The following is a 17,417-nucleotide window of genomic DNA, read 5'->3' as shown; positions in this document are numbered from 1 at the left end:
CCACCCTGTAGAGCAGCGGAAGGCTGTATATTGATAAGATAGGTGGATGTGGAGACGGCCTCAGCCCAAAAATGAGGCGGGAGAGAGGCAGCAATCATCAATGCACGAGCCGTCTCAAGAAGATGTCGATGCTTTCGCTCAGCCACACCATTCTGAGCATGAGCACCAGGACAAGAGAATTGAGAGAGAGTCCCGTGCTCAGCAAGAACACCACGCAACATCTTAGAGATATACTCGCCAGCGGAGTCAGCACGAAAAACACGAATGGGTGAAGAGAACTGAGTATGAACCATGGCAGCAAAACACTTATAAATAGACAACACCTCAGAACGAGAAGTCATGAAATAAAGCCATGTGTAACGAGAGAAATCATCTATGAAAATAATATAGTATTTATGACCACCTTTCGAAGCGAAAGGGGCCGGACCCCATACATCAGAATGGACTAAATCGAAAGGACGCTTAGACACTGACTCACTATGTGAATATGGTAACTGAATCTGCTTGCCAAGACGACAACCCTGACACTCTAAAGAGACATCTCCTGAGACAGACCCCAGAAGGCCTCGACGAACTAAAGAAGACAACCGAGAACCACATAGATGACCAAGTCGATGATGCCACTGCTGGAAGGAACCAGTGACGGAGGCAACAGAAGCGGAAGAACTGGCGATGGTGGTGGCAGCAGAAGGAACATGAAGACAGTCCAACTCCCAAAGACCCTGAGAATCACGGCGGCGAGGGCCAGCCCCAACCAGAGTGTGCGTGTGACGGTCCTGGACAGAACAAGAGTCAACGTCGAGGATGACGCGACAACCAGAATCCGTAAGTTGACCAGCAGAAAACAAATTCATGGTAAGTCGAGGAACATGAGCAACATCAGGAATAGAATAAGGAGTAGTAAGATTGCCTCTACTAGCAACAGAAAGTGGAGTACCATCAGCAGTGAAGACATGAATAGGAGAATCCAGTGATCGAAGAGAGGACAAAGTGGAGGAATGAGAAGACATATGAAAAGAAGCTCCAGAGTCCAGAACCCATGGGGATGTACCTGACTGTGTAGAGGGTGATTGCTCAGTACGGGAAGCATCAGTCACAGAACCGGCAGTACCCGTCGAGGAAGAACCTGAAGCCGCGAGCAGACGCTTAAGTCTCAGAATATCCTGCTCAGTCAAAGCAATGGCTGAAGCTGTCGAGGTAAATGACGAAGTCCCTGAAGATGATGATCGAGCCTTGCGCAGGTGTTTCTTCTTCGTGTAGCACTGAGACTCAAGATGATCATCATTGTTGCAATAGGCGCAATGTGGACGGGGGCGACCTGAGCCTCCAGAAGGAGTGGGCAAGAGCGGCGGAGCACTCGAGCGAGAAGTGGTCGATGGAGCAGGTGGCGTAGGAGCACGAGTAGCAAGCACAGAGGGAACCTCCAGCAAACCAGCACCACGTAAGCGAGTCTCCTCAGCACGAATCTCAGAAAGCGCCTCCATGAGAGAAATACGGCCACGAGCAAACAACTGAGCATGCCGGGGCTCAAACTCCTTACGGAGCCGAGACAAGAACTCATAGACGCGATGAAACTCCAAATTGGCCTGGACAGCCTGGCAACAGGGGCAGGTACGACACCCAGCACTACGGAGAGAATCAAGCTGGCGCCAGATAGCAGAACTCTGTGCATAGAAGTCATCAACAGTAGAGTCACCCTGCTGAAGAACATGCTCCTGACGGATCACAGAGAGGTATACGGCATCACCAGAGGGCTGATAGCGCTCACGAAGACGGGTCCACATCTCAAAGACAGTAGGAAGACCCAGAAATTCAGAAGCAAACTGAGGCAGAACACTAGCAGTGAGAACAGCTGCAGCACGAGCATCATCATCAAGCCACTGGGTGTAAACAGATAGAGCACCATGATACGTCTGAAGAGCCTCCTCATAAGCCAAAACCCTCTCATCATAAGCACGTTCAGCAGCCTCATCAGCAAGCTTAGCCGCATCCTTGGCGGCCTGATTAGCATCTGTAGGAAGAACCGATGGAGTTGGCGGAGTAGGGGCCACCGGAGGAACTGGACGTGGCGGACAGCAGACCTCGCCAGAAAGAACACCCCAAAGACGGATGCCATGCATGTGAATGCGCATGAAGCCAGTAAACTCGGTGTAGTTAGTACCATCAAAGATCACTGGACAGCAAGGGATAGCAACATAGCCCGATGCAGCAGACATTTTTTTTAGAACCGACTAGACTTGGCGATGTGCGCGGGGCTGGCGAGCGGGGCTTGGCGAACGACGGCTGTAGCGCGCGGGGCTAGCGATGCTGTGCACGCGAAGTGCAAAGCTAGCTAGACCAAACCTGATGGATTCTCAAGCAACAAACACGTAGACGTAGATGACGTATACGTGAATTTACTTGGCCGGCTGCTGGATCGGACGGGGCTAGCGGCGGCTGTGGCGCGCGATGGATAGAACAGAGCGACCGGATCGGGCGGGCGGCCGTCCGCTGGAGATAACGCCGGCGACTGGATCAGAACCAGGGAAATCACGGCGGTAGAATCCAGCGAGGGGAACGGCTGGCGGCTTGATCCGGATCAGGGAGCACGGTGTGGACGCGATCAGGAGGAGAGGGAATCGCACGGGCGGGAGCGAAGGCAGCGGCCCAGCCTGGCGATCCACACGGCGGCGACGGAGAACAGAGCGACGGCCACAGAGGACGGTGCGTCGCGAGGCAGATCAATCAGCACGAGTTGCGGCGTGCAAAAAATTGACCTAGCTCTAATACCATGTTAGGAATAAGCAACTTCTATTCCCATGAGGCCATAGGCCGATATATATATACATGTACAGGTGTGGAACATATGCAGAAAACCCCTCATACAACGGGATAAATACAAAAGGGGTACATGACTTATATTATAACTCTAATAGTTACTAGTTCAGCAAATGGTATGGAATCATGGTCATGTAAAGTTATCTTTTGCAGTAAGTGTTAGAACCTCTCGCAGATCACTAATCTTATTCTAGGCGCTCAAAACTAAAAAAATAAGGTAAGAAAATCCTGTTAAGGCCTCCTTTGGTTCATAGGGTAGGAAAATCGTAGGAATAGGAAAGTCATAGGAAATGAGATGACATGTATCTCAAATCCTATGAGTAGGAATAGGAAAGAAGATGCCCTTTGATTCACATCATAGGATTTTTTTTCATTGAGTCTAGGCTAATGTTTATTTTCCTATGAAATGTGGAGGATAGGAAGAATTCCTCCATAGGAATAGGGTTCCATTCCTACAAACCAAAGGGCTCTAAAGGAATTTTTCCTATAGAAATCCTATCCTATGAAATTCCTACAAGATTCCTCTAAACCAAAGGAGGCCTAAATTTTTATAGGAAACTGTAAGAACATAATGTGAAGTGGAGTTCACATATGAGATGCTGCTAATCAAACAGACCATCAACTAAAGAGGTGACGTGAGATTATTGAGCAAGTTGTTTGGACCACTGACGACCTTGAATCTGGTGGTTCAGCAACAACTGTTATGGGCATAACCAACTTTCAGACTATATATCAGGGGCCACCCTCTGTATATTTAACCAGGATTTAATCAATCATTTAAATAATTTGTATCATGTTGCACGATCACAAGAGAGTATACATTGATAGTGATTATGTGGCAGATCCTTGCACAATCACAAGAGAGTATATATTGATAGAGAGTATACTAAGAAAGTGTGACCAGATGGCTAAATCTTGTACAACTATTGCCTGCAGGTATTCGACACGGGAACGTGGCATTTCCGAGATCTGCTGAGGGCCAAAAGTTACTCTTGCAATGTTTGTAAGCTGCCAGTATCTCTGAATCCTTTCAGCTTTCCACATGTATAAGTTGATTTTAGACTGCTTTTTCTATATCATATTCTGTCATGCAATGTCTCAAAGTAGGATGTACATGTGATTGCGTTTTAATATGGATTGTCTTTCTTGTGTGCTGTTTCTTAGAGGATCTGATTTTGCACACACAGCTGAATGATATATAAGCAATTAGGTAACACTTTGACATCCAATAGATGCACTATATTTTGGGTCTAGGTCTCATTTTAAGTTGAAACAAGACAAGTAATGCCCACAGGAACATGAAGACCAGGAAACATGGCTCGAACGAAGTAATCACATGACGCACTGCAAATGCAAAATATATATTCCTACAAGTTGCTTGTACTGAATACCGATATGTTCAGGCCAGAAGTATAGACAGTGCACATAAACCATGGGCTCTATCAGTCTTCACACGCTTCAACACATTTGAGACATGGTGATATGGAGGGCTGGTCCATGAAAAATATCTTAGCTTTTCTAACCATTTCGCGTGCCAGTACTACAGTACACTATCATTCAACCAGTATTGGTTGCTGCATCACATGCCATACAGCTGGTCTCATCAAAATCTTATCAAATCACACTGTCTCTTCAGCATTGCACATGCCATGTTTATACCCTTGTCTCATGTGGTCCTGTCCACACTTGTGCTCGTAGCCACACCTAACCCTTCTACTGCTCTCTTCCTTCAAATATAAATCCACAGCTTGCTCACACAGCCACTTCATCCATGAATAAGATAGCAATCTAAGCATCACACCTTCCTGAGAAAAAGAGCATTTTAGGAAGGACACCACAGAATCATGATTCATCCAAAGAAGCTGGCTCAACTGGCTAAGAAGTTGCAGAGGCTGGTGGCAGCCGGTGGCCAGGAGACTGCAGACACCGATGGATGCTGCAGCACTGCTTCTGTTGCAGACAAGGGCCATTGTGTCGTGTACACCGCTGATGGATCACGGTTCGAGGTCCCATTGGCTTACCTTGGCACAGTGGTCTTCAGAGAGCTCCTACGGATGTCTCAAGAGGAGTTTGGTTTCACCTGCGACGGCAAGATCACATTGCCCTGTGATGCCTCTGTGCTGGAGTATGTGATGTGTTTGATTAGGAGAGATGCCTCTGAAGAGGTCGAGAAGGCATTCCTGAGCTCCATAGTGAGGCCTTGCTACACTGCGAGTTGTTTGCCTTCATCAGCTGGATTTTATCAGCAATTTTCTGTTTGTAGCTAGTGGTACATGTTTTTTTTCAGTTAGATATGTCAGTTGTCAGGACAATAGGAAATGCAACAGAGATCCTATTTTCTCATCTTAGCAGACCAGTGAATTTTCTGAAAATGTCAGTTTCCTGTGATTATTCACATCTGCATCTTTTGCATTGCTACTTGTTAAATGTTCTTGATAAGACTAGCAAGCTTTCTTGTAAAAAAGAAGTCATCCTGCTAGTCAGTCAATTGGTTTCGTTGATGAATTTTGGAAGATGTTTGCATAACTTGAAAACATAGTCAACGGAGAATTTGAAGCTACACTTATGTTTGCCAAATTCTCAAGCACTGATGAAAAAAGATAAAACAGAGGGCTTACACCTCGATTATACATAATAGTGTCAAAAAGTTGAACTTGAACTGGAACCAACCACTGTATGAGCCTCCTTTTGTTCCGTTTGCTTGTCTTTCGTCTGATCTTGTTGTAAATTCCTGCTCTGACTAATGAACTTGGCAGCTCTCCTGATATATTGGAAAAAGAGATACCATTGCCTTGAGTCTCAACTGAGAAATGTGGTCTACATCTGCAATGCTAGCTAGGTATTGTTTTGTTAAGCAGCGCTTTGGTTGTTGCGAGTCTAGCAACTTGCTGGATAGTTCATACGGTCTGCATGATTTCTTAGTCCCAGCTACTCTCCTCATAGAATCCTAACGAGAAGCTCAATTTTGTACTGGATCGGGCATTCTATTAGTAAACCCATTTGGATGGATTTACCAGATTAGGGGATATATTGTTTGGCAGTTTTTTAAGCTCATTGAGAAACATTTATCCTGCCCATTTGAACGTTTCTTTGTAAATTTTTGGTCTGAGGCCACGTAACTGCGCAGAAGAATTCTTTGACTTGTTCTGTTCAAGTCCTAAAAGCGACTAGTCATTTATGTCCGCAGAAATATATATGCTGGAGGAATGATGTTTGTAACCATTTTTCGATTGCTTAATCGGTTGCAAAACTAAAATTCTTTGCATAGAGCATCTTCTTTCCTATTCCCTACTTTGAACTACTTTACATACAAAAGTACAAAACATGATGACAATTAGCAATTACAGACAATAACATGTTGGCTAACTCCCACAGGTGGAGCTGCATAGTAGCATGGCATCACCATGGAGCTAAGGAACGCCGCCTCCATCTCAGCGGAGGCACTTCTCCTGAGCAAGGACATGGCGTACTCCATCACCATGGCGTCACAGGGCAGCTTGATCCCTCCTTCACGGCCTGCGAAACCAAACACCTCTTCGGACATCCGCGGGAGCTCACTTAAGACCACCGTGCTGAGGTATGCCAATGGCAGCACGAACCATCCCCCGTCAGTGGTGTACATGACACAGTGGCCCTTTCCTGCCACTGCTGTTGAGCACCCATCGACTTCTGTTTTTTTTTTTTGCGGGTGGCATCGACTTCTGTTGTTGCCGTCATGGTAAGCCGCTTCCTCTCGAGAGCTGCTGCCCTCTGCCACTTCTTTGCTAGCTGAGCAATTCTCCTGGAGTTGATCATGGTTGGTTCTTTTTTGCTGGGAGTGCAGATGCTTTGTTTGTGGATGAAGTGATGCTGTTTTGAGGCCACTGGACCAAGAATTTATAGCTCGAGATATGAGCCCTGTCAAGTGCCATTGATGATTGGGTAAGGGGACAAGGCCACGAGGTTCATTTGTGCAATGCTGCAAGCAGATTAAGGATTATGTATTTCTATGGGCCAAATCTTTGGTGCATGATGGATACTGCCATAGTGGCACGTCTGGTGGATAAGTGACACGAGGACCCCATGCAAACTGGGTTCCAGCATTGTGCAATGAGATATTGGCAGACAAGCCTTGTGCAGGCATCTTGGGCCCAGCCTTCTGATGGATGGGCTACGTCTTATTCGGAATCTTGTGTTATGAGAGTGACACCGTCAAGGATTAGCTACTTATGCCTAGTTGCACGAGTAATGATTTCACAATGATAAGGGGATCCAAGTCTTGCACTCTGCAATTCATCAATGCTGAGATTGCAGCAATCAGTTGGAGGGCCAGTGCCATGGGGCTAGCTAGCTAGCATGGTTTGCACTTCAATGCAAATCATTAACATCTTGATTAGGTTTGATGGGGACTACATTAACTGATGCAATACGAGCAAGTTGCTGAACAGTTCCATATACTGATAATTAATGGCCTACCTGACTTCTAAGTGGCATCCATTTCTCAGCGCCTTCTCCGCGTTTTCCTGTGGATCGAAAACCAGCTGCAAGCTTGCAAAACATGGGTCCCGTAAATTTAGCTGAAAGTCATGTTTGACAGGTATGGACAAGTTTTATGTTGCACACTTCCCTTTGAGCATTTTCAGGCCTACTGCCTTCTGTTAAGTCTCATTTTATCCTTTCAAGGTCGTTCAATTTATACGTAACAGCTAGACATGACCAATTATTTACTCAAAAAATTGATCTGTAGTTTGTACTGCTAAATGAAAATTTGCTCTTCCACTTTTGGATTTTATGCAAAAAAAAGATATAACAGCTGATATGCCCTGTCTGCCTGGTGAACATCTTTTAATGTATTTAAAACAAGAACACCCTCAGTAATTGCAGAAAATTGCTTCTGTAATATGCATTATCTGAGAGAACTGCATATATTATAGATCATAGAACAGTGGAAGAGTTTTGAGTTGCTGTTAATTTTCTTGAAATTATTACTTCAATAAATATAATTCTTTGGTTTATTTAGCATATAATAAAATCACATATTGCTTCTCTTAATGGTAGTGTTGCTTGTCAGGTGTTAGCTGCTATGAGCTACTCCCTCTGTCCCATAATGTAAGACGTTTTTGCAAGCTATGTTAGCTTGTAAAAACGTCTTACATTATGGGACGGAGGGAGTAGACATTGGTTTTCTGAAGCCTGAGGTTGTAGTATGGTCCAATTCTATGTAGTTGTAGGTAAGGGGACTCCGTAAGATGCAACACGCTTGGTGTGCTAATATGCAACTTCCATTCTCTAGTGTTCAACTATTTTCCATTGTATTGGACAAGACATGCAAAATGGAGAATAATGAGGCAAAAACTTTGCATATATTCAGGAGCTACAAACTGCAAGCTGCTGGTGCAGCGCTACATGTGGTACTGTACAGCTTGGATATTGGCAAGGCATCACTACAGAGCTCAGGAATGCCCTCTCTACTTCCTCTGAAGCATTTCTTCTGAGCAAGCACATTACATACTCCATCACGACTGCATCGAAGGGCAGTGTGATCCTGCTGTCGCATGTGAACCCAAACTCTTCCTGGGACATCCTTAGCAGCTCGCCGAAGACTGTCGTGCCGAGGTATGCCAACGGGACCTCGAACCGCCTCCCGTCGGCCGTGTACATGGCACAGTGACCTTTATCTGCGACCGGCGATGTCGTGCAGCATGCTTCGTCATCCCTGGCCACCGTCTTGACCCTTTGCCACTTCCTCACCAACTGAGCAAGCCTCTTGGGATGGATCATGGTCATTGCTGGGTGTTCTTGGTTCTCAGGTTTTTGGCTGAGAAATGTTTGGTCTGTGAGTTTGTTGATGAAGTGATGATGTCTTGGCCCCTGAATATATAGGCACAGAGATACGGGACTTACTAGCAGGTGAGAGGGGACAAGGTGCGTGGGCTGGTGGCTGTAAAGGGAGGTAGCCAGATTCAGATCAGATTTTGCTGGGCCATGGACTAGTGGGCTATGGCTAGGCAATCAGTGCATGCTACAGTCTGATGCTAAATTGGGTAGGGGCATTATATGCAACCATCTGGGGTCCAGCTTTTATGGATGTGTTCCCTTCGGTACGGTGTCCTGCATCACGAGATTGGGAGGTAAGCTAGTTAGTCTCATTCAAAAGAAATCATTTCTGAATGACTTGATGACCCTGTCTTTGTACGTTTGCAGCAACCCGGTGATTGCAATCAGGTGAGGTGAAGAGCCAGTGTCACAGGGGACACTTCATATGATGGTCAGGAGTCTTTGGCTCTTTGCTGAGTAGATGCAGAGTATCCTTCACTGCTTTTGGGTGTACTTTGCACTTACAGCTGCAGCTGCATGCTGGGTGTTTGTTGGTTGCTTCAGCAGTGCTTTGATTGCTGCAAATCTAGCAAGTTGCCTGACAGCTCCATATCTCATGGTCTGCATGATTTCTAGCACCGCATGTGACGGCCATTTCCTGGCATCTTCGCTGCATTTTCCAAGGCCTACAACAGTTAGTAACCATCAGGCTGCCAACTTCGGCGAGAAAGTCTGCCCATGGCTTCAGGTAATGGCATTGAGTCCATTTGTACGGAGCTGTCATTAGTTCATTTCACTATTTTTTGGTAGGGACTAGGACTGCAATAATGCAAAATGCAACACACAGCTCATTTGTTAACCGATAGTTTACTTACATGTCCATGACAGATTGACAGGGTCATTGCTAGCAGTATCAAATTTTGTTTGCTAAACACAAGTCTTGATGAGATGTTGTGTCATAGAACTGATTTCTGTACATTCGCTGGTTTTCCAATCCCAATACAAATATCAACACTTTTATCTTTGGGTGACCAAAACACACTAGCCTTTTCTGCAGAAGGTCAGTTTCCTTTTTCCTTCTGTGAAGATTGCGTCATTCTTTGTAACATTTTGGGTCTGAGCCATATAACCGCGCAGAACAAATTTGTCGTGCTTATGCCCTACAAAACTGTGCTCAATCATTTATCTCTGCAACAAAGTATATACATCGAAAGAACAGTGGCCAGTACTGTTTATCTTCCTTGGCTGTTTGTTTGTCAAGATCAAAATGCTTTACATCAACGGTTTCCCTCCCCCCTACCCCCCCCCCCCCCCTTTTCCTACATGTAACTGAGTAGAAAGCAGGTGGCAATCAAGAGCTGCAGAGAGCAACATGCTGGACCACTCCCATAGGTGGCGCCACACCGCTTGCATCGTAGTGGCATTGCGATGGCATCGTTATGGAGCCGAGGAACCTTGCCTCCATCTCCGTGGAGGTGCTTCTGATCAAGCACATGTCATACTCCACTGCTGCATCGAAGGGAAGTTTGATCTTGCCGTCACCGCCTGTGAAGCCAAACTCTTCTTGGGACAAGCTGAGGAGCTCGCCAAAGACTGCCGTGACTAGAAACGCATGATGTCAGCCGTGTACACGACACATCGGCCTTTGCCATCCATTGCTGAGGCGTGTGCACGATCATTCAGTTTCTTTCTCCAGCGCCGCCGCTGACCAGGTGAGCCTCTTCCTCCCGAGGACCACTATCCTCTGCCACTTCTCGGCCAGCTGAGCAAGTCTCCTTGCACTCACCATGGTAGCTACTTGTCTTTCTGGAAACTGAAGAGATTCTGCTGTCAGCTTGAGCTTGGAATGCTTTGTCCTGTGGATGGAGCGATGGTGTTTGGAGACACTTAGCATGGATTTATATCTCAGGGCTGCAACGGGGAAGAGACAAGGCCATGAGCAGCCACGATTGTGCTGGGGCAAGTGTTTGGCGCGTGCTGGAGCTTGGGTTGGACATTGCCTATGCTACCATACTAACCTGTCTAGCACGAAGACCCATGTTAATTGTGAATCTGCAATGCCCACTGCAAAATACAGCTACTTGCAAGTTGCCTGAGTTAGCACAATGGCTGAGCACTCACTGATGACCCAAAATTTGGTCCCATAGAGATATCATAAAAATCGTTCATCACATTGTCTGTAGCTACTTCCACCAACATTGCACACAGAGCACTCATGGCATTGCCTCCTACCCACCTCTCTTGCTGATAGCTACACACGACCCACACGCATATGCACTGTCCTGAGCCCTCTCTTCTTTCGACTATAAAACCGTGGCCTGCTCAACACAAACTTCATCTCATCTGCAAGCAAGATCACCACACCTTCAGACTTTCAGAACCAAAGTGAAATTTAGCTAGCCAGGAGCACACCAGACTCAAACATGATCCATCCAAAGAAGTTTGCTCAGCTGGCCAAAAAGTGGCAGAGGAAGGTCGCAGCCAGGGCCGGTGGCCAGCAAGCTGATGAGTGCTGCAGCCCAGTCGCTGACAAGGGCCATTGCGTGGTGTACACCGCCGACGGGGCGCGGTTCGAGGTCCCGCTGGCGTACCTCGGCACGACAGTCTTCACCGAACTCCTGAGGATCGCTGGGGAGGAGTTTGGCTTCACGAGCAGCCAGGGAGGCAGGATCACGCTGCCTTGCAATGCCGCGGTTATGGACTATGTCTTGTGCCTGGTTAGGAGAGATGCCTCCGAGGAGGTCGAGAGAGCGTTCTTGAGCTCCATTGTTGGCCATTGCCATGGCCAAGATGCATCGATGGGACCTACCCATCAATTTGCTCTTTGCACGTAGCTTAGCTTTTTTTTTGGTCAGACCTCAAGAAATTGTACAGTCTGATATAAGATTGTAGTATCATAGGAAATGGAACATGGCGAATATATCTTTTTCTCTCAGAGAAATCTAATACTTTGCCACTCTAAATCCAAGCACATTATTTGCTGTTGTTTGAACAGAGTACTGGGGAAATAGAAACAAACCATAGCTTAGCTACTGAAAATCTGACATATCTTTGGTATCATAGGAAATGATACAAAATGTATCTTTGTCTCAGAGAAATCTAATACTTTGCCACTCTAAAATCCAAGCACCTTATTTGCTGTATCGGAAGAAAGTAGAGACAAACCGTGGGCTTAGAATTTGTGGACATGAAATTCATGAGCAGGAGGGTGGGGATCTTCTGTTCCGTAGACATTACCCAAAATCTACATAAACCCTATTTTACATTGAGGTCTTTGACATGAGAATGCTACCTCTGCGATCTACCTAACTTGCTAATTGCCACTACCTTTGAAAGCGTACGTCCTTTTTGTATGCAGCTTATCACATTTTGTGATACATCAGCCCTTAAGAGTTTTACCTTGAGGGTTCATCATTGAAATCATTCATGAAACATGTGCTGATATATCTTGCCCGACTAGTAAGCTGACAGAAAATTGCTTCTGCAATATGTATTAATGAGAGAAGGGTATATGATAGATCATGGAACAACGAAAGAGTGGCTGTTGGCTTTCTTGAAATACTTCATTAATAAATACAAATTTTTTATTTTTTAAATCATAGAATAGAATCACATCTTTGGTAGTTTTACTGGTAGGGGTGCTTGTTAGGTGTTAGCTTCTACGAGCTAGACATTTTGTACGCTGAATCCTGAAGTTATAGTTAATCACTCTTCTGTGCCCTATGGCCTAATGCCATATAGTTCTAGTTAATGGTTCTTTGTATAATGCAACAAGCTGGTATACTAGTATATAATTTCCTATTCTCCAGTGTTGAACTATTTTAAATTACATTTCATAAGAGATGCAAAATGGAGAACAATGAGGGACAAAAAATCTGCATATATTCAGGAGCTACAAACTGCAAGCTGCTGGTGCAGCGCTGCATGTGGAACTGTACAGCTTGGATACTGGCAAGGCATCACTACAGAGCTCAGGAGCGCCCTCTCTACTTCTTCCGATGCATTTCTTCTAAGCAAGCACATAACATAGCCCATCACTACCGCATCGAAGGGCAGCGTAATCCTGCCGTCACGTGTGAACCCAAACTCTTCCTGGGACATCTTTAGCAGCTCGCCGAAGACTCTCGTGCCGAGATACGCCAACGGGACCTCAAACCGCCTCCCATCGTCTGTGTACATGGCACAGTGACCTTTATCTGCGACCGGCGATGTCGTGCAGCATGCTTCGTCGTCTCTCGATGCCGCCTTGACCCTTTGCCACTTCCTCACCAACTGAGCAAGCCTTTTGGGGTGGATCATTGTCATGGCTGGGTGTTCTTGGTTCTCAGGTTTTTGGCTCAGAAATGCTTTGGTCTGTGAGTTTGTTGATGAAGTGATGGTGTCTTGGCCCCTGAATATATAGGCACAGAGATACGGGACTTAGTAGCAGCTGAGAGGGGACAAGGTGCGTGGGCTGGTGGCTGTAAAGGGAGGCAGCCAGATTCAGATCAGATTTTGCTGGGCCATGGCTTACTGTGTAGAGGCAAAGGTAGTGGACTAGTGGGCTGAGCAATCAGATGCATGCTACAGTCCTTGATGCTAAAGTGGGCAGGGGCATTATATGCAACCATCTGGGGTCCAGGTTTTATGGATGTGTTCCATTCGCTACGGTGTCACGAGATTGGGAGGTAAACTAGTTAGTCTCGCTCATAAGCAATCATTTCTGAATGGTTCGATGACCCTGTCTTTGTACGTTTGCAGCAACCCGGTGATTGCAATCAGGTGAGGTGAAGAGCCAGTGTCACAGGGGACACTGCATATGATGGTCAGGAGTCTTTGCAGAGTAGATGCAGAGTATGCTTCACTGCTTTTGGGTGTGTACTTTGCACTTACAGCTGCTGCTGCATGCTAGGTGTTTATTGGTTGGTTTAGCAGTGCTTTGATTGCTGCAAATCTAGCAAGTTGCCTGACAGCTCCATATCTCATGGTCTGCAAGATTTGTAGCACAGCATGTGACAGCCATTTCCTGGTATCTCCGCTGCATTTTTCAATGGGCCTATGACCAGTTGGTAACCATCAGGTCGCCACCTTCAGCGGGAAAGTCTACCCTTGCCAGCCATCGCCGAATACGACGTGCCGCACGGTCCTTTCGTTTCTTTCTCCAGCACCGTCGACGACCAAGTGAGCCTCTTTCTTCTGAGGACCGCCATCTTCTGCCACTTCTTGGACAGCTGAGCAAGTCTCCTGGCACTCACCATGGTAGCTTCTTGTGTTTCTGGAAACTGGAGAGATTTTTTTGTCAGCTCGAGCTTGGAATGCTTCTTGTGTTTCTTGGATGGAGCGATGGTGTTTGGAGACACTTAGCCATGGTTTTATATCTCTGGGCTTCCATGTGCAGGAGACAAGACCATGAGCAGCCACAATTGTGCTGGGGCAAGTGTTCGGTGTGTGCCGGAGCTTGGCTTGGTGATTGCGTATGCTACCATACTGACCGGTCTGGCACGAGGACCCCATGTTAATTGTTTATCTGCAATGCCACCGCAAAATACAGCAGCTTGCAAGTTGCCTGAGTGGCACAATGGCTGATCATTCACCCAAAATCATTTATCACATTGTCTGTAGCTAGCGGCAACAACATTGCCTGCAGAGCACTCATGGCATTGTCTCCCGCCCACCGCTCTTGCTGATAGCTACACACAACCCACACATCAGACCTACCCTGAGCCCTCTCTTCCTTTCTACTATAAATCCATGGCCTGCTCATCACAAACTTCATCTCATCTCCAAACAACATCATAGTTTACACCACACCTTCAGACTTTCAGAACTAAAGCGAAGTTTAGCTAGCCAGGAACACATCACTCAACCATGATCCATCCAAAGAAGCTTGCTCAGCTGGCCAAGAAGTGGCAGAGGAAGGTCGTGGCCGGGGCTGGTGGCCAGCAAGCCAGTGAGTGCTGCAGCACAGTCGCTGACAAGGGCCATTGTGTGGTGTACTCCGCCGACGGGGTGCGGTTCGAGGTCCCGCTGGCATACCTCGGCACGACGGTCTTCGTCGAACTCCTGAGGATGGCTGGGGAGGAGTTTGGCTTCACGAGCAGCGAGGGAGGCAGGATCATGCTGCCCTGCGATGCCACGGTTATAGAGTATGTCTTGTGCCTAGTCAGAAGAGACGCCTCCGAGGAGGTCGAGAGAGCGTTCTTAAGCTCCATTGCTGGGCACTGCCATGGCCAAGATGCATCGATGGGACTCACCCATCAATTTGCTCTTTGTACGTAGTTTAGCTACTGAAAATCTGATTTTTTTTGGTCGAATTGGTAGAAGTTTGTACAGCTCAGTGTAAGATTCTATATCATAGGAAGTGATACAAAATGAGAGAAATCTGCTAATTTGCCGCTCCAAAGTCCAAACACATTATTTTCCGTATTCGTACAGAGTACTGAAGAAAGCAGTGACAAACTTCTGAGGCGTGGATGATCTGACTGCAACTCTTTTCCTTGGAGAATCGTAGATTTATGACTGAGCGGTGCAGATCGGGGTGGGTTGAGCGGTCTATAGGTTCTTGCAGGGCATGGCCTCAACTGAAACCTGCCTGGGAAATGGGCGCCTCTGCTACCGCCGCTGCCCGCCACCAGTAGTGGCTGCTTCCGGATCTTCGTTGCTTCTTGCTAGTGCTGTTGAGTCCTTGGTGTCATTCTGGGAGCCTGCTAGTCAGATGCGCAGCTAGTGTCTGCAGGCGTGAGCTGGGCGCATCTTGTCGGCTCCTCCACACTCTGGTGAGACTTTTATACCTAGCTGGTGCTAGTCTGTAGCAAAGCATTAGATTTTTTCTCAAGTTCATGACCTGCTTGTTGTGACTCAAGAAGTGAAAAGACGTTTCCTTATGTTCTATCTCAGTCTGATTTCGGTTGGGCACAATGTCCCCAGCTTCTGAAGAAACTAGGAACTCATAAATCTTTTTTGAACTGCTTTTGATCTTCTGTTCCATAGACCCTACCCTAAATCTAGATGAACACTATTACTACATTGAAAGGTTCTTTGATAGCATTGTCATTCTTGTATGCAACTTTAACATATTTTGTGATACATGAGCACTTCTAGAGTTTTACCCTGGGGGTACATCATTGAAATCGTTCATGAAACTTCTGCGGATGTATCTCATGTGACTAGTAAACTCACAGCAAATTGCTTCTGCAAGATGAGGGAAGCGTATATTATAGATCATGAAACAACGAAAGAGTGGCTGTTATTTTCTTGAAATAATTAATTCATTACCAAATATAGTTTTGTGATTTATTATCATAGAACAGGAGCTAGACATTTGCACTCTGAATCTGAGGTTAAAGTAAATCACTTTGCTGCACCTTATGGGCTAATGGTATACATGTAGTTAATACTACTTCATGTAATGCAATAAGCTGGTATGATAGTATTTAATTTCCATTCTTCGGTGTTGAACTATTTTCAGATGCAAAATGGAGAACAATGAGCGGAACACTCTGAATATATTCAGGAGCTACAAACTGCAAGCTGCTGGTGCAGCGTTACATGTGGCACCGTACAACTTAGATATTGGCAAGGCATCACTACAGAGCTCAGTAACGCCCTCTCTACTTCCTCCGATGCATTTCTACTGAGCAAGCACATGACATACTCCATCACTGCTGCATCAAAGGGCAGTGTTATCCTGCCGTCGCATGTGAACCCAAACTCTTCCTGGGACATCCTTAGCAGCTCGCCAAATACTGTCGTGCCGAGATACTCCAACGGGACCTCGAACCGCCTCCCATCAGCCGTGTAGATGGCACAGTGACCTTTATCTGCGACTGGCGATGTCGTGCAGCATACTTCGTCGTCTCTGGATGCTACCTGCTTGACCCTTTGCCACTTCCTCACCAACTGAGCAAGTCTCTTGGGGTGGATCATGGTCATGGCTGGGTGTTCTTGGTTCGGAGGTATGTTGCTCAGAAATGCTTAGTCTGTGAGTTTGTTGATGAAGTGATGTTGTCTTGGCCCCTGAATATATAGGCATAGAGATGTGAGACTTAATAGAAGTTGACAGGGGACAAGCTGTGTGCAATGATGTCTGTAAAGGGAGGCAGCCAGATTCAGATCAGATTTTGCTGGACCATAGCTTGATCTGTAGAGGCAAGGGTAGTGGACTAGTGGGCTAGTGGCTAGGCAATCAAGTGCATACTACAGTCTTTGATGCTAAATTGGGTAGAGGCATTATGCAACCATCTGGGGTCCAGGTTTTATGGATGTGTTCCATTTGGTACGGCGTCCTGCATCACGAGATTGGGAGGTAAGCTAGTTAGTCTCATTCAAAAGCAATCATGTCTGAATGGTACGATGACCCTGTCTTTGTACATTTGCAGCAACCCGGTGATTGCAATCAGGTGAGGTGAAGTGCCAGTGTCACAGGGGACACTGCATATGATGGTCAGGAGCCTTTGCCGAGTAGATGCAGATTACGCTTCACTGCCTTTGTGTGTGTACTTTGCACTTACAGTTGCAGCTGCAATGCATGCTATGTGTTTGTTGGTTGGTGTAGCAGTGCTTTGATTGCTGCAAATCTAGCAAGTTGCTTGACAGCTCCATATCTCATGGTCTGCATGATTTCTAGCACCACATGTGACGGCCATTTCCTGGTATCTCCCCTCCATTTTCCAATGGGACCACAACCAGTTGGTAACCATCAGGTTACCACCTTCAGCCAGAAACTCCAGCACCGGAGCTTCAGGCAATGCCATTGAATCCATTTCTACGGAGCTGTCATTAGTTCATTTCACTATTTTTTGGGGGGATGGAGAGTTACAACGCAG

At 46.4% G+C, this 17,417-nt stretch overlaps 2 protein-coding genes and 5 pseudogenes across 4 annotated transcripts in view; 3 read left to right on the top strand and 4 right to left on the bottom strand.

The window, feature by feature from the left end:
* The window catches only part of LOC125510311 (auxin-responsive protein SAUR36-like), a 28,132-nt gene extending 15,774 nt beyond the window's left edge, over nt 1-12,358 (top strand). For 2 of the 3 annotated variants that reach the window (XM_087521522.1, XM_087521521.1), the window contains 5 exons: nt 3,754-3,820; nt 6,193-7,393; nt 8,168-8,927; nt 9,001-9,361; nt 9,502-9,637. Coding sequence is in view for 1 of the 3 variants with exons in the window: in XM_048675463.2 (XP_048531420.1) it covers nt 11,037-11,447 (411 nt within the window). In the remaining 2 variants the exon portion in view is untranslated. Of the gene's footprint in view, nt 1-3,753; nt 3,821-6,192; nt 7,394-8,167; nt 8,928-9,000; nt 9,362-9,501 lie in introns of those variants that run through there. The other variant, XM_048675463.2, reaches the window with a different exon arrangement.
* LOC147972550 (auxin-responsive protein SAUR36 pseudogene) lies at nt 3,837-5,363 on the top strand (annotated as a pseudogene).
* On the bottom strand, nt 5,543-6,612 carry LOC147972549 (auxin-responsive protein SAUR36 pseudogene; annotated as a pseudogene).
* Nucleotides 8,164-8,583, bottom strand: LOC125510319 (auxin-responsive protein SAUR36 pseudogene; annotated as a pseudogene).
* Nucleotides 12,359-12,477: 119 nt separating the features above from the next.
* Nucleotides 12,478-13,870, bottom strand: LOC125510309 (auxin-responsive protein SAUR36-like). Its single transcript, XM_048675461.2, has 2 exons — nt 13,761-13,870; nt 12,478-12,858 (listed from the first exon to the last, which is right to left on the bottom strand). Exons 1-2 carry the CDS (start codon nt 13,848-13,850, stop codon nt 12,499-12,501), a joined length of 450 nt encoding a protein of 149 aa, XP_048531418.2. The 5' UTR covers nt 13,851-13,870; the 3' UTR covers nt 12,478-12,498.
* Nucleotides 13,871-14,309: 439 nt separating this feature from the next.
* On the top strand, nt 14,310-15,011 carry LOC125510310 (auxin-responsive protein SAUR36 pseudogene; annotated as a pseudogene).
* A 1,050-nt stretch (nt 15,012-16,061) lies between these two features.
* On the bottom strand, nt 16,062-16,524 carry LOC125510308 (auxin-responsive protein SAUR36 pseudogene; annotated as a pseudogene).
* Between the last annotated feature and the right edge of the window lie 893 nt (nt 16,525-17,417).

Source organism: Triticum urartu, chromosome 5A, assembly GCF_056163025.1.
Source record: "Triticum urartu cultivar PI428250 chromosome 5A, HENAU_Tu73, whole genome shotgun sequence".
Lineage (NCBI taxonomy): Eukaryota > Viridiplantae > Streptophyta > Magnoliopsida > Poales > Poaceae > Triticum > Triticum urartu.
Note: the sequence above shows the minus strand (reverse complement) of the source record. Positions and strands in the feature narration are given on the sequence as shown.